The following is a 13,540-nucleotide window of genomic DNA, read 5'->3' as shown; positions in this document are numbered from 1 at the left end:
CGTTAAATCTCTTTTCACGGGCTGACGTTATCCGAGACAGGCAGAGAATACCGATTAAGGACGAAGGGCAGCCTTGGGGAGGAGTTCGGCCCCATCCGGACCGGACGTCGTCTGGATTTGTGGGATACCCTCTTTCCCCTGAAGGCCGGTTTGTTTTCGCAGGCATTTAATTTCTCCGGTGAGACCTCCCCCCCTTTTTTTCCCCCTTTTTAAAATTCTGTTTCTATCTGGCGTTCTCTTTCCATTTGAGCCTCTAATTGGTTTTTAATGTGTCGTTTGATGGCGGGAAATTGGGTTTGGCGCGCACGGTTGAGATTAAAAAGGGGGAATGAAAGGATGGCCGAGCAAAGAAAACGTCTGGATATTGCCGTTAAAGAGGAAACGGGTTGGTCTGTTTTTACTTTTGAGAACCTCCTAATTTTTTTTTTAAAAAATGTTCAGTCTGTGTTCATTTTCCTACACTTTGGAAACTCGGAACTGGGTTTGCAGGCGTCGTGCGGGGATGGCTGCGGCCTAAACTTCCTTGGGAGAAGAAATCCTGCCAGGTTGGCCTCCAGTTTTAGAGCTATAGGCAGGGGAGGGATTCTACCGGTTCAGACAGGTTCAGACGAACCCCTTGCTCCAAAGATCAGCAAAGGCAGCAATTTCCTGTGATTTATTTTGGGTTTTTTAGAGCAATGGTCGACAACCGGTGGGCCGGGGACCACTGGTGGTCTGTGAGGAAATTTTGGTGGTCCGCAGAAAAATGTTCCCCTCCACTCCCAAAAGCAATTAATCCAGGCTGTGCAGAAACACAAGGCTTGCGTCGCTTGCATTGCGAACAACACGAGGTAGTGAGGGGAGGGGGAAAGGGCGGAGGGGGGGAACTTGCCCTACTCGCCCCATGTGTCTGGCCTGGCCACCGGGATGCTTCTTTCTGCTTCTTTCTTCTTCTGCTTTTGGCTGCATGCAAGGAAAGCAGCCAAAGTCTTTCTTTCTCTCCCCCAAACTCTGCCAGAAATGAGTCTTTGCAAGGCCTCCTGCTCCAAGAAGCTGAGCTGGCAAAGACTCATTTCTGGCGGAGTTTGGGGGAGAGAAAGAAAGACTTTGGCTGCTTCTGCTGCTTTCCTTGCACGAAGCCAAAAGTCTCTCCCTTCCTCTCTCTCTCTCTCTCCCCCTGAGAACGGAGCTAGAGACAGGATCCTGTGATCCCAAATAAAGAACAATCGATCGGTAGGAAAACGGGGTGAGAGATTTTCCTGCAGACTTTTGGGGGGATTTCCCAGAGTCTCTGGTCTGCGAGATTTAAAAGGATGAGCTTGGTGGTCCCTGAGGTCCAAAAGGTTGGAGACCCGTTTTAGAGCATGGATGATTCACAGGGATTTGCAGTAGAAGGTAAGTATTAGAGCTTCTTTAAATGTGGAGCGCACAATTACTGAACCAGTTGTTATACCGGTGGAATCCCCACCCCTGGCTACAGGTACTCAACTTATGACCACAACTGAGTCCAAGATTTTCGTTTGTTGAGTGAGACAGTGGTTAAGTGAATTTTGGCCGATTTTATGGCCTTTCTCGCCCTGGTGGGTAAGCGAACCCCTGCAGGCGTTAAATTAGTAACCCAGTCGTTAAGTGAATCTGTCCTTCCCCGTTGACTTTGCTTGTCAAAAGGTTGCAACAGGGGAATCATGTGACCGTCATAAACATGAATCAGTCGCCAAGTGCCTGAATTTCGACCGTGTGGCCAATGGGGACGGGTGCAACGTGAAAAAAATGGTGCTTAAGTCGCTTTTTTCAAGGGCTGTTCTAACTTCGGTCACTAAACAAACCGTGGTTAAGTCGAGGATTGCTTAGAGTTGAGGACCAAGATCATCAGAGGAGATCCTGCTGCTTAAGACTGACAGCAGCTGAACAGCTTTGGATGAGGGAATCGCTTTTAGGACTAGCCCAAAGTGTCTTCAACCATGGCAACTTGAAGACGTGTGGACTTCAACTCCCAGAATTCCCCAGCCAGGAATTGCTGGCTGGGGAATTCTGGGAGTTGAAGTCCACACGTCTTCAAGTTGCCACGGTTGAAGGAACGCCGGTCTAGAATGTGTCTGATGGCAAGTTACATCCTTGCCCGGGCTTTCCCGGGACAAAAATCACACCAAACAATCCCCACGCCCAACAATTTTACAATCAATCAATCAATGCATTGGGGAGAACATATTTATCTACTGGAGCTCCGTCTGCACTTCACGGATTACAACAAACGTAACTGGAAGTTACGCCCGTTTTTTGGTCCAAACCACTCCGTAGCAAATAATGGGCTCACTTAATGACTGTGGCGTCTGTTTCCACGAGTGCTGCATTCATTCAACGACCACTGCCAAACAAGTCATAAGTGTTTGGGCTGCTCATGGGACTGACCCAATTGATGACTGTCAGGACATGCAAGTGAAATGGGCTAGCTCCTTCACAATCGTATCTCAAGCCCTCCCTGTATGCGTCCAGCCATCTGTCCATCTCTCTATCATTTACATCTATCTGTCTCTCTGTCATCTAGCTATCATCTAGCTATCATCTCACTATCTACCTATCTAAATATCTGTCTATAATCTATCATATCTGTCCATCTGTCTATCACTACCTCTATTATCTAACTTTCATCTATCATCTGTCTGTCATATCTTTCTGTCTGTCTATCACTATCATCTATCTATCATATCTGTCTATCACTATCTCTATCATCTATCATATGTATCACTATCTCTATCTGTCTATCATCTATTATCTATCATATCTATCTATCATTATCATCTGTCTATCTATCTATCTATCTATCTATCTATCTATCTATCTATCTATCTATCTATCTATCTATCTATCTATCTATCTATCTATGCACCTAGTTGTCTATCCATCTCTCTATCGACCTAGCTGTCTGTCTGTCTGTCTGTCTGTCTGTCTGTCTGTCTATCTATCTATCTATCTATCTATCTATCTATCTATCTATCTATCTATCTATCTATCTATGCACCTAGTTGTCTATCCATCTCTCCATCTCTCCATCTCTCTCTCTCTCTATCTATCTGTCTGTCTGTCTGTCTATCTATCTATCTATCTATCTATCTATCTATCTATCTATCTATCTATCTATCTATCTATCTATCCGTCCGTCCGTCCGTCCGTCCGTCCGTCCGTCCATCCATCCATCCATCCATCCATCCATCCATCCATCCATCTCTATCGTATCTGTCTGTCTGTCTATCACTATTTATCATCTATCTACCTATTGTATCTATCTATCATATCTATCTATCACTATCTCTATTTATCATCTATCTGGCTATCTGTCTGTCAATCACTATCTCTATTCCTCCATCCATCCACCTCTATCTATAAACATGTATATGGCCACCCAGTCACTCGCGGTGTCTTGAGTATTATTTTACAAAAGAAATAAAAGCCCAACAGTAATCCCCTCCTTTTACTTGAAAGTAGGTGAAGGGAGGAAAGAAGGAGGATAAAAGAAACCCGCAGAGACCTTAGCTCAGTGACCTTGACCAAAAGAGAGAGAGAGAGAGACAGACAGAGAATGAGAATGAATTCAAAACGGCCATAAAGCAAGTCCCACCCAGCCTCTTCCCTGCTCTGCTGCTAGATCACTTGATCTATAAATCCTGAACAGCCCAAAGAAATGTAATTTCCACTCACAGTAGCAGGTTCCTTTGAGAGGGTTACCCTGGTATCGATTCTCGACTTCACACCTGGAGGAAAAACAGCATTAAAAGAATTGGCCCCTGGTCGTAATTCTTTCAGGTACACGAAACTTTTATTTCTTCCCTTTGATTTGTACCCAGGAAAAAATCTGAAATAGCAGCAGGGGTTTTTTTTGGAGGGGGGGTGAGGAGTGGGGGGGAGTAGATAAAAGTCAGAGTGATCTTCCCTGGCTTACGACCCAATATTTCCACTGCACGTCAGGCACTGAACCAGTGGTGGGATTCAAAGTTTTTTACTACTGGTTCTGCGGGTGTGGCTAGGTGGGTGTGGCAGGGGAAGGATATACTGCAAAATCCCCCTTCCCTCCCCACCCTGCTAACCTGCTTTCCAGCTCCCTCCTCCTGTGCAGGGCAACCAAAGGAGACCCAGCCGATCAGCTGGGATTCAACGGGAGGCAAAGAAGAGATTGGGGTTGGCGGGGCCAGTCAGAGGTGGGATTGGCCGGTTCTCTGAACTATTCCAAATTTCCGCTACCGGTTCTCCAGAACTGGTCAGAACCAGCTGAATATACCACCTCTGCACTGGGCCCAGCTGTTCCTCCTCTTCCTCATCAGCCACCTCCAGACCTGGGGGCTGTTGACTCTCCACCCTCTGCAGAGGGGATGGAGCCTCGCTAGCAGCGGCAGATCTTCCGTCCCGAGGACCAGCCCATAGATTCCCACTGCTCTCCTCTCCTCTGCCTTCTGCACATCCACCCATCAGGCACTGGACCCAGCTGTTCCTCCTCTTCCTCATCAGCCACCTCCAGATCTGGGGGCTGTTGACCTTCCATCCGAGGGCTGATGGACGGCCCAGGCACCGCCTCTATCTCCGACAGCTCCGTTCCCTCTGGCCGACAGGCCACAACAAAAGGGGGCTTAGGAAAGGGAACTGCGATGGGTACTCGGGTGGTTTTTCAAAAAGTAGCCTGAACAACCATTTGACCGGGATGCTATAAGGTCTCCTGCCTTGAGCACGGGGTGGGGGTGGGGGTTGGGCTGGATGACCTTCGAGGTCCCTTCCAGCCCTACGATTCTGTGTTCTACGAGCGGGGAACGGACTGATCTCTGCAGCTGCAGCAAAATCATCCACACGACCCAGCTAGGCCAAACCCGAACCTTCTGGGATTTCCTCTCCATGACTTCGCCACGCAGAATTTCACGATGAAAAGTCCTGCAAACGGGCAAATAACTACGCAGGCCGCCTGTAGGACTCTGGCATGCGATGCGGAGATGGTGTGGAATCGACTTTATTTTTTTCCCCCCCAGCAGGGCCTCTGTAACCACTGGGGACTCTCCTGGTGCAGAATAACAAAGTTGGAAGGCACCTCGGAGGTCATCTAGTCCAACCCCCTGCTCAACCAGGAGACCCTATACAATTTTAGACGAGTGGCTAAAAAAAAAACCCCTAACCCGGATCATTCTGGATAAATGGTTGTCCGATCTCTTCTTAAAGACCTTGCAGTGATGGACCACCCACAGCTTCTGGTGGCAAGCAGTTCCACTGGCTAACTATCCTCCCTGTTAGGAAGTTTCTCCTTAGTTCTAAGGTTGCTTCTCTCCTGGATGAGTTTCCATCCGTTGCTTCTCGTCCTGCCTTGAGGGGTGCTTTGGAGAAGAGTTTGACCCCCCCTCTTCCTTACGGTAACCCCTGAGATATTGGAAGGCGGCTATCCTGTCCCCCCTAGTCCTTCTCTTCCTTAGGCTAAACATAGCTAGTTCCCTTAGCAGTAGTAGTTTCTGGTGCACGCAACAACGGCCGTATCTTGACAGTCACAGCACGTCCACCCCGTTCCCTTGCATTTGAGGAGGTGTCCTATGGATATGAAAAAAATGCCATTTCTTCTTAAGGGCAGATGAAGCTATAAAGGGGATTAAATAACCCTCTCTGACAGCCCTTCAAATATTGGAAGACTGCTATCCTGTCACTCCCGGTGCTTTTCGTTGCTTCTTTATTAAACTAGACATACCCAAATGCTCTGGCCCTGGTCCGCTTTCTCTGTCTGGAAAGTCAGAGGTGGGCGGGTGAGGGGAGGGGAGGTGTCATATGAGCATCCAGATGAGGTTTTGGGGGTTTGGATCTCTCAGCCTGGCTATTTTCCTGCAGACGTTTCATTACTCAAACTAGGTAACAACATCAGTGCTGGAAGGGAGTAGGGGAAGACAAAGGAAAGGAGGAGGAGGAGGAGGAGGAGGAGGAGGAGGGAGAGGAGGAGGAGGAGGAGAGAGGAGGAGGAAGAAAGAAGGAGGAGAGAGGAAGAAGAAGAAAGAAGAAGGAAGAAGGAAGAAAGACGAAACAAGAAGAAAGAAGAAGAAGAGGAGGAGGAGGAGGAGGATTGTGGGGTCCTTGATGCTTTCTGAGCTTGGTGGTTTTCTTGCAGATGTTTCATGACCCAACTAGGGAACATCAGCAGTGCTAGAAGGAGTGGGGTTTGCAGAGAGGAGGAGGAGGTGGAGGTGGAGGTGGAGGAGGAGGAGGAGGAAGAGGAGAAGAGGAAGGAGGAAGAAAGAGAAGAAGAAAGAAAAAGAAGAGGGAGGAGGGAGGAGGAGGAGGAAGGAGAGAAGGAGGAGGAGGAGCAGGAAGGAAGAGAAGGAGGAGGAGCAGGGAAGAAAAAGAAGAAGAGGAGGAGGAGGAGGAGGAAGAAGGAAGAAACAACAAGAAGAAAGAAGAAGAAGTGAAGGAGGAGAAGGAGGAGGAGAGGAGGAGGAGGAGGAGGAGAGGAGGAGGAGGAGAGGAGGAGGAGGAGGAGGAGGAGGAGGAGGAGGAGGGGTAGCAGCTATGGAGCTCCTTGATGGTCTGTGAGCTTGGCAGTTTTCTTGCAGACATTTCATGACCCAACTAGGTAACACTATCAGTCACTACTGTTACTACAGAGCTGATGATGTAACCTAGTTGGATCATGAAATGTCTGCAAAAAAACCAAAAAAAAATCAGAGAGCACCAAGGACCCTACAGTCCTCCTCCTCCTCCCACACCCTACTCCCAGGGGTGGGATCCGACAGGGTTAACTATTGGTTCGGTGATTTCTGATGTTCGGTGATTTCTGATGTTCAGTGATTTCTGATGTGCTTCTCTGCAGGCTGCACGCCCACCTGTAAATCGTCATCAGCCTGCTGCGCGCAGAGAAGCAGCCTTTCAAAAAGCCCTTTTTTTCCTGCTTTTTTAACTGCAGCTGTGCCTCGTACGGCAGCTGAAGTTGAAAAAATCAGGAAATAAACGTCAGGTAAGAACCCGGGCAGGCAGGTGGGCCAAAACATCAGCAGACATAGAACCGGTTCTATGTCTGCTACTCTTCAGAGCTACCGCTTCTGCAGAGGTGGACAGAACCGGCAGAAACCCATCCCCGCCTACTCCCTTATAGAACTGATGATGTTCCCTAGTTGGGTCATGAAACGTCTACAACCCACACCCCCACCAAGCTCAGAGAGCCTCAAGAATCCCTTATTTCAATCTAGAGCTCCAAATATTCTCCTTTATTGCCCCTTCGGCCACCAAAGGGCAGAAGTGCACGGAGCTGCGCTCTGCCCAGGTGTTTCCAAGGTGCCACTCACAGCTGGCATTCTTCTCCTTTGATCCCTTTGGTTGTGCAGAAACACTTCCCGGTGTTGGTGTTGCAGATGGATGCGTGGCCGTTGCACTTGCAGGCTGCAAGAGAGAAAAAAGGGGCATTTCCCACAGGATCAATACAGGCCATTCGGAAAGGAGGAAGTCAACGAGCGGCACGCAAATTGGGCAGGCGGATTTTCTCCGGCAATGTGTAAGGAGTCCTCGTCTTACAACCGCAAAGTTGGGCCTGGCATTTGGGGTTGCTAAGCCGGATGGTAGCTAAGGGAGTTGGGCCCCGTTTTATGACCTTTTGTTCTGACCCAAGCCTCGTTCATATCAAAGAAACACAAAGTATAAATAAAAGCAAGCCTTTTTAATGTGTCTCTTTGAATTCGGTTCCTTCATGGCAAAGAGTCGTTGAAACAATTGTCCCAGATAAGAGGAAGCCTTGCCAAGGTTGTGCAAGGCTGCCAAGAACACTAGATAAAGTTGCCAAGAAATAGTTCAAATACAAGGAGTCTCCAAAAACAAACTAAGATATTCCGAACGTCCACCAGGCTTCAGTGCAAAAACGTCTTTGCTTCCTGCAAAGAACTCCGGTTTCTCCGCTGGCTTTTATCCCTTAATGGAGGGGCCATCACCTTGCAGCCTTACTCCTGAATCACCCATGCTGCTGCAGCTGTTCTTTCCTGCGAGCAGGCCTGCACCTGGGCACAGGCTCCTTGGGGGCCTCTTCCTCACTGCTGCCAGCCTCCACCATCTCCGAAGGCAGAACTCCCCTCCCTGATGGTCCTGGCCCCATTCCTGCATCCCACGCAGGCCCCTCATCCGAGTCCTCGCTTTCCGAGACCTCAGCCGTCCGCACCTGCTGCCGTCAAACCAGAACACCTTTCCTGCCACAGTTGTTACGCGAATCATTGCAGTTGTTCAGTTAGTAACCCGGTTGTTAAGTGAATCTGGATTCACCATTGACTTGTCAGGAGGTCGCAAAACGGGGACGCTGTGACTGTCATAAATATGAACGCATTGCCGAGTGTCTAAGTTTGATCACATGACCACAGGTGGCAGCTATAAAATAGACATAGAAGTCAGCGAGCTGTCAGGATTCCGGCAGTTGCCCCCATTTAAATCATGAGACTTGAGCCAAACTTCCAAAACTTCATGAAGGATTTATTGGGAGTTAAACATGTCGGCACTGCCTGGGTGTAGCCAACTCTGAGACACATCATTCATTGTCCCCCTTGACCCTGGTTTCCCCACCCCCTGTACCTCCTGGGTGTGTCATAATTCATATTCTCCAATGGGACACCTCCATAGCCCAGAGTCATCAATCGGGCTCTCCAGTTAGAATTTTGCACAGCAGAAACTTCAGTCACCTAGTTACTATCTTTGAAAACATTGATGGAATGCACTTTCAGTTTCCAAGCTGCTGCGCTGCTCCCCGCTCCCTTTCCGCTGGCAACTCTAAAACGAGCAGAGAAATGTTTAATGAGTTGACCACAGGAATACTGCGATGGCCATAAATGTGAAAAAGTTGTTAAGTCCCTTTCTTCAGTGCCATTGTAACTTGGAATGGTCACTACAGGAACCGTTGTAAGTCGAGGAAGAAACTGTTGTAAGACTTTACAGGGTGTTTTCTCCTCTTAACGGGAAATGCAGAAAAAAGTGGTGGATTTGCGTCTACACGCTAGGAATGTTTAGCAACCCAGATCTGAACGGTAAAAGGCAACCAAGATATTAGAATAAACAAAGGTGGAAGGGACCCTGGAGGTCTTCTAGTCCAACCCCCTGCTCAGGAAGGAGACCCTATTCCATTCCAGACAAATGGTTATCCAGTCTCTTCTTAAAAGCCTCCAGGGATGAAGCATCCACAACTTCCGGTAGCAGGTAGTTCCACTGGTTAATCGTTTCTCACTGTCAGGAAATTCCTCCTTGGTTCCTGGCTGCTTCTCTCCCGCATGAGTTTCCACCCCGTTGCTTCTTGTCCTGCCTGTTAGGGGCTTTGGAGAAATAGCTTGACTAGGCTTGAGAGGATTCCAAGCATGCGGTGGGAAGAAGGCACCTTGCGGCTTCTGCCAACTGCAAATTGCCACACGTCGTGTGCAGAGCGGGACAGGGGAGGAAAAAGAGAGAGAGGGAGGGAGTAAGGGAGGAGAGAGAGAGAGAGAGAGAGAGGAGAGGAATGTTCCCTTCTTCTCAAGAAGCCATGACTTTGATTTGCAAAAGTTGTCAGCCCTCAAGGCTGTAGAAATAAGCTTTTAAGCACGTCAACAACACCTGCCAGAAAAAGAACAGGAGAGGCTACATTGTGATTGCCGGAAAACAACAGCCCCCGCGGGCACATTATACCAACACGGGCACCGTCGCAGCCCGAGGCTGATCCGATCGTTTTCAAAGACGCTGAGAGAGAGAGAGTGTGTGCGCACCCAGCCGATCCCTGCATTGTGGGTTCCGCTCCTGTGTGGATACATAGTTCTTGGTTTGTTCTGTTTATTTGTTTATTTAATAGTTTGGGAAGAAGCATATTGTTCTTCCCAAGATCGTGATTAAGCCCACGCTTAGTTAAAACAACGCTTGTTTTATTTCAATACGGGGAATCTAGTTCATTCCCGGCCGGTAATGAGTCCCAAACAGTTCCTCGAGATAAGCACCCACCTTTTCTTTCCTTTGAATGGCTGCCAATAACTAAAGTACCAAATGAACTATAAAAAAATCCAACCCAAGTACAAAGTCCACGCAGGGCTTCAAGGATTAATCCGAACAGAATGAAGGACTTTGCTTCCTGCAAAGGTTTCATCATCTTGGCCTGACTTTTCTCCCTTACGGGAGGGGCAATCACCTCCCAGCCTTACTCCCGAGTCGCCCCTTTTGTCCCAGCTACTCTTGCCTTCTGGCAGCTCTGCGCACACACGCACTGGGAACAGGCTCCCCTGGGTCCTCTTCCTCACTGCAGTCAGATACTGGAGGGTCCAAAGTCGGCATGTCAGCCTCAAGATCTCTTCGGCTACCCTAACTGCTGTCTATCTCACTTATCTCTCCCATATCCTATCTACTGTATCTTCTCTACTGCTAGGCTTAATTCTTTCGGCTGTCATTAGCAACGGGGAGGGGTAATTGTGGGGGAAGAGAGCTGGAGGTGTTTTGCATTCCTTTACTGTGGGTAAGCAAAAGGAGGGGGTATGATTTCTTCTTTTCAACTTTCCATTTCCTTGCTAGCTTTATCCCTTTGGCAGCTGCGAAGTCTTATCAGAATATGTCAAGGTCAATGGACAGAGGCCTTATCACCACCTGAAGATGCCCACATGATCATATTCAGAACTTTTAATTGGAAGAGACTTCTGGACTTTGGGGGGGTGGGAACAATTCCATTCCTTCGTATATGTGATCTGCGTGCCAAATTCTCCGTTTCGGAATTCCATCTGCAGCTTCCACTTTAACTTCCAGTAAAAGGATAACTTTGCTCTGATCCATGGAGTCTGGGTATTTCTTTCTTGGATTTTGAAGGGAGCACACTCTGACAGTCGGCACAGAACTCCCAGACGGCCCTGGCCCCATCTCTGTATCGGATGCAGGACCCTCGTCCGAGCCCTTCCCAGACTCCCGGACTGGCCCGTGTTCCTCCCCACGGTCCGATTCTGCTGCCGTCTGTGCAGGTTGCCGGCGAACCACAAAAGTTTCACTTCTCATCCAAGAAGCTTCTTCAGCTCAGACAGGATGGTGGGTAAAGTTTTCCTCTTAGTCATGTCCGACTTTAAGGCATGGCACTCGTCTGTTTCTCGGCCGAGAGAACCGACGTTGTCCGAAGACAATTTCCGTGGTCATGTAGCCAGTGGGACGATACGCTGAGGCACACGGAATGCTGGGACCTTCCCACCAAAAGTGGTGCCTATTTGTCTACTCGCATTTGCTCGCTTTCGAACTGCTAGGTAGGCAGCAGCTGAGACCAGGACGGGAGCTCACACCGTCTGCCGGCTCTCTAACTGACAAGCTCAGCATCTGGAATTTCTGCGCCAACTCAGGAAGCTCAAACTGCCCAAAAGGAGCTGCTGATCCAGTTCTATAGAGGAATGATGGAGTCTGTCACCTGCACCTCTATATCGGTCTGGTTTGGGTTCTGCAACCCAACAGGACAGACACAGACTTCAGAGGATAATTAGGATCACAGAAAAAACAATTACTACCAACCTGCCTTCCATCAAGGACCTGTATACTGTCAAAAAGAGGGCTGTGAAACTATTTACAGACCCCTCACATCCTGGACATCAACCGTTTCAACTCCTACCCTCAAAATGACGCTATAGAGCCCTGCACACCAGAACAACTAGACACAAGTAGAGTTTTTTCTCCAACATCATCACTCTGCTAAACAAGCAATTCCCTCAACACTGTTCAACTACAAAGTTTGCACTACTATTATTGTTAATCTTCTCATCGTCACCCATCCCCTCCCACTTGTGACTGTAGGACTGTAACTTTGTCACTTGTAGCCTTACAATCTATATTGACGGTTTCCTAGTATGATTTGATTGCTTATTGTACCCTTTGACTATCATTAAGTGTTGGACCTGATGATTCTTGACTCTGGACAAATGTATCTTTTCTTTTGTGTACACTGAGAGCATTTGCACCAAAGACAAATTCCTTGTGTGTCCAACCACTCTTGGCCAATAAAAGAATTCTCTTCTCTTCTATTCCATTCTATTTTATTCACTAATCTCTCTTCTCTTCTCTTCTCTTCTCTTCTCTTCTCTTCTCTTCTCCTCTCCTCTCCTCTCCTCTTTAACCAGAGAGCCACCTGGAGTAGCAGTCTAACCTTCTCAAGAGTAAAAGGACACTTCACTGGTTTTAGGAACTGACGTGACAAGAGTTATGGGTTTGTTTGTTTTTTCTTCAAAACATGGCCAGTGCAGCTTGTCTTTTGAGGTTATAAACCAGCCACAGCAAGAATTTTGCTTGGTTTTGCTGTTTCCCTTCCACCGCCCCTCCTCCAGTTAATGACTCTGTGTAAGCTATTTTTAAGGGGCCTTTCTGCCTGAAAAGCAAAACGCCTGCAAGGAGTGGGGATTCTTAACAAGGTGTGCCACGCAAGCCTCTCTTCTGCCCCGAGAAGTCGCTATCAATTTAATCAGTGAAGGAAAGCAGGCATTCTTCCTTAATTAAATTATGCACAGGCAGACAATAGCCGGGCCATCGTTTTCAGAGCAAGCCAAAAAAAAAAAAAAGGGGGCTCTCCAGACAGACAAAACAATGGTTAGGCACCAAAAATACCGACTGACAAGCAGCCAGCTTGTCGGTCCCTGGTGGAACGGTGCCCTCCCTGCCAGCCACTTCACCGACGGGAGAGAAAAATCAAGGGCACATAAATAAGCAATGCCGTGGGCGTCAAATTAGAAGCCATTTCCTCAATCCGCCGAATTTCATCGAGAACTACTTGGCCCAGCGGTCTTTAAATTATTGAGTAGGGAACACAGGCGCCCCCCGCCCGCACCCCCACGCTTGATTACCGCCGCCTGAGAAGAGCCTCGCGACGGCTAGGTGGGAAAGGCACAATTGCTCGGCGCTGGTCTGCAATCAGAGAGGAGAGGAAGGACGGGACTTACGCTGGCAGGTCCCTCCGTTCGTGGGGTCTCCATAGTAACCGGAGATGCACGTCTCGCAGTGTTTGCCGGTGGTCAGGTTCTCGCACTGCTCGCAGATGCTCTCGTTGACACATTTGCTGTGCCCGTTGCACTGGCAGGCTGGGGACCCCAAAAAAATAAAGAGGTGTGATGACCCAAAGGGGGCGTGGCACAAAGGCAACACAGACACATAAGTAAGGAGAGACCCTTTAATACTTCCAATTTTGGCCCCCATGTCCAGGTTACCTTCTGGCTGGAGAAAAGAACAGCCTTTAAGTGGAGGAAATTCGGTCCGAAAACCAAGTAATTAAACATCCAAACAAACCAGGCTGCAGTAATTAACTTGAGAGGGCAGGAGAAGGAATTGCAGACTTGAAAGGCCAGCAAACCACACAGAGTTGGGAAGATACCAGGAACCCAGATAAGTTTCAACGATACCAGATCATTCACGATTTTCTCCCAACAACGTGCTATGTGCAGTTCCCAGCTGCAGCAAACAAAGGGAATCAAGGCCCTTTCCTCCCCCGTAAGCCATCCAACTCATGTTGCTCCCTTCTCCGTTCCTGTGTGCCCTAGGATGCAGAGGGACTGGGCCTGCGTCTTCCTCTGAACTCCCTCTCCCTTGTTCTACCTCCCCCCTGCTCTGCCCAGCTGGC

The 13,540-nt window shown here is 48.6% G+C and overlaps 1 protein-coding gene across 2 annotated transcripts in view; it reads right to left on the bottom strand.

Moving 5' to 3' along the window:
- The window catches only part of ATRN (attractin), a 199,042-nt gene that overhangs the window by 75,462 nt on the left and 110,040 nt on the right, over positions 1 to 13,540 (bottom strand). For both annotated transcript variants that reach the window (XM_087935676.1, XM_087935677.1), the window contains exons 19-21: positions 12,867 to 13,004; positions 7,272 to 7,365; positions 3,676 to 3,728 (exon numbers count right to left, since the gene is read on the bottom strand). In XM_087935676.1, the coding sequence (XP_087791802.1) occupies positions 3,676 to 3,728; positions 7,272 to 7,365; positions 12,867 to 13,004 (285 nt within the window). The remainder of the gene's footprint in view (positions 1 to 3,675; positions 3,729 to 7,271; positions 7,366 to 12,866; positions 13,005 to 13,540) is intronic.

The sequence above is a fragment of the Pseudonaja textilis genome, chromosome 6 (genome assembly GCF_049901715.1).
Source record: "Pseudonaja textilis isolate UNSWEBS1 chromosome 6, rPseTex1.2, whole genome shotgun sequence".
In the NCBI taxonomy this organism is placed as follows: Eukaryota; Metazoa; Chordata; class Lepidosauria; order Squamata; family Elapidae; genus Pseudonaja; species Pseudonaja textilis.
Note: the sequence above shows the minus strand (reverse complement) of the source record. Positions and strands in the feature narration are given on the sequence as shown.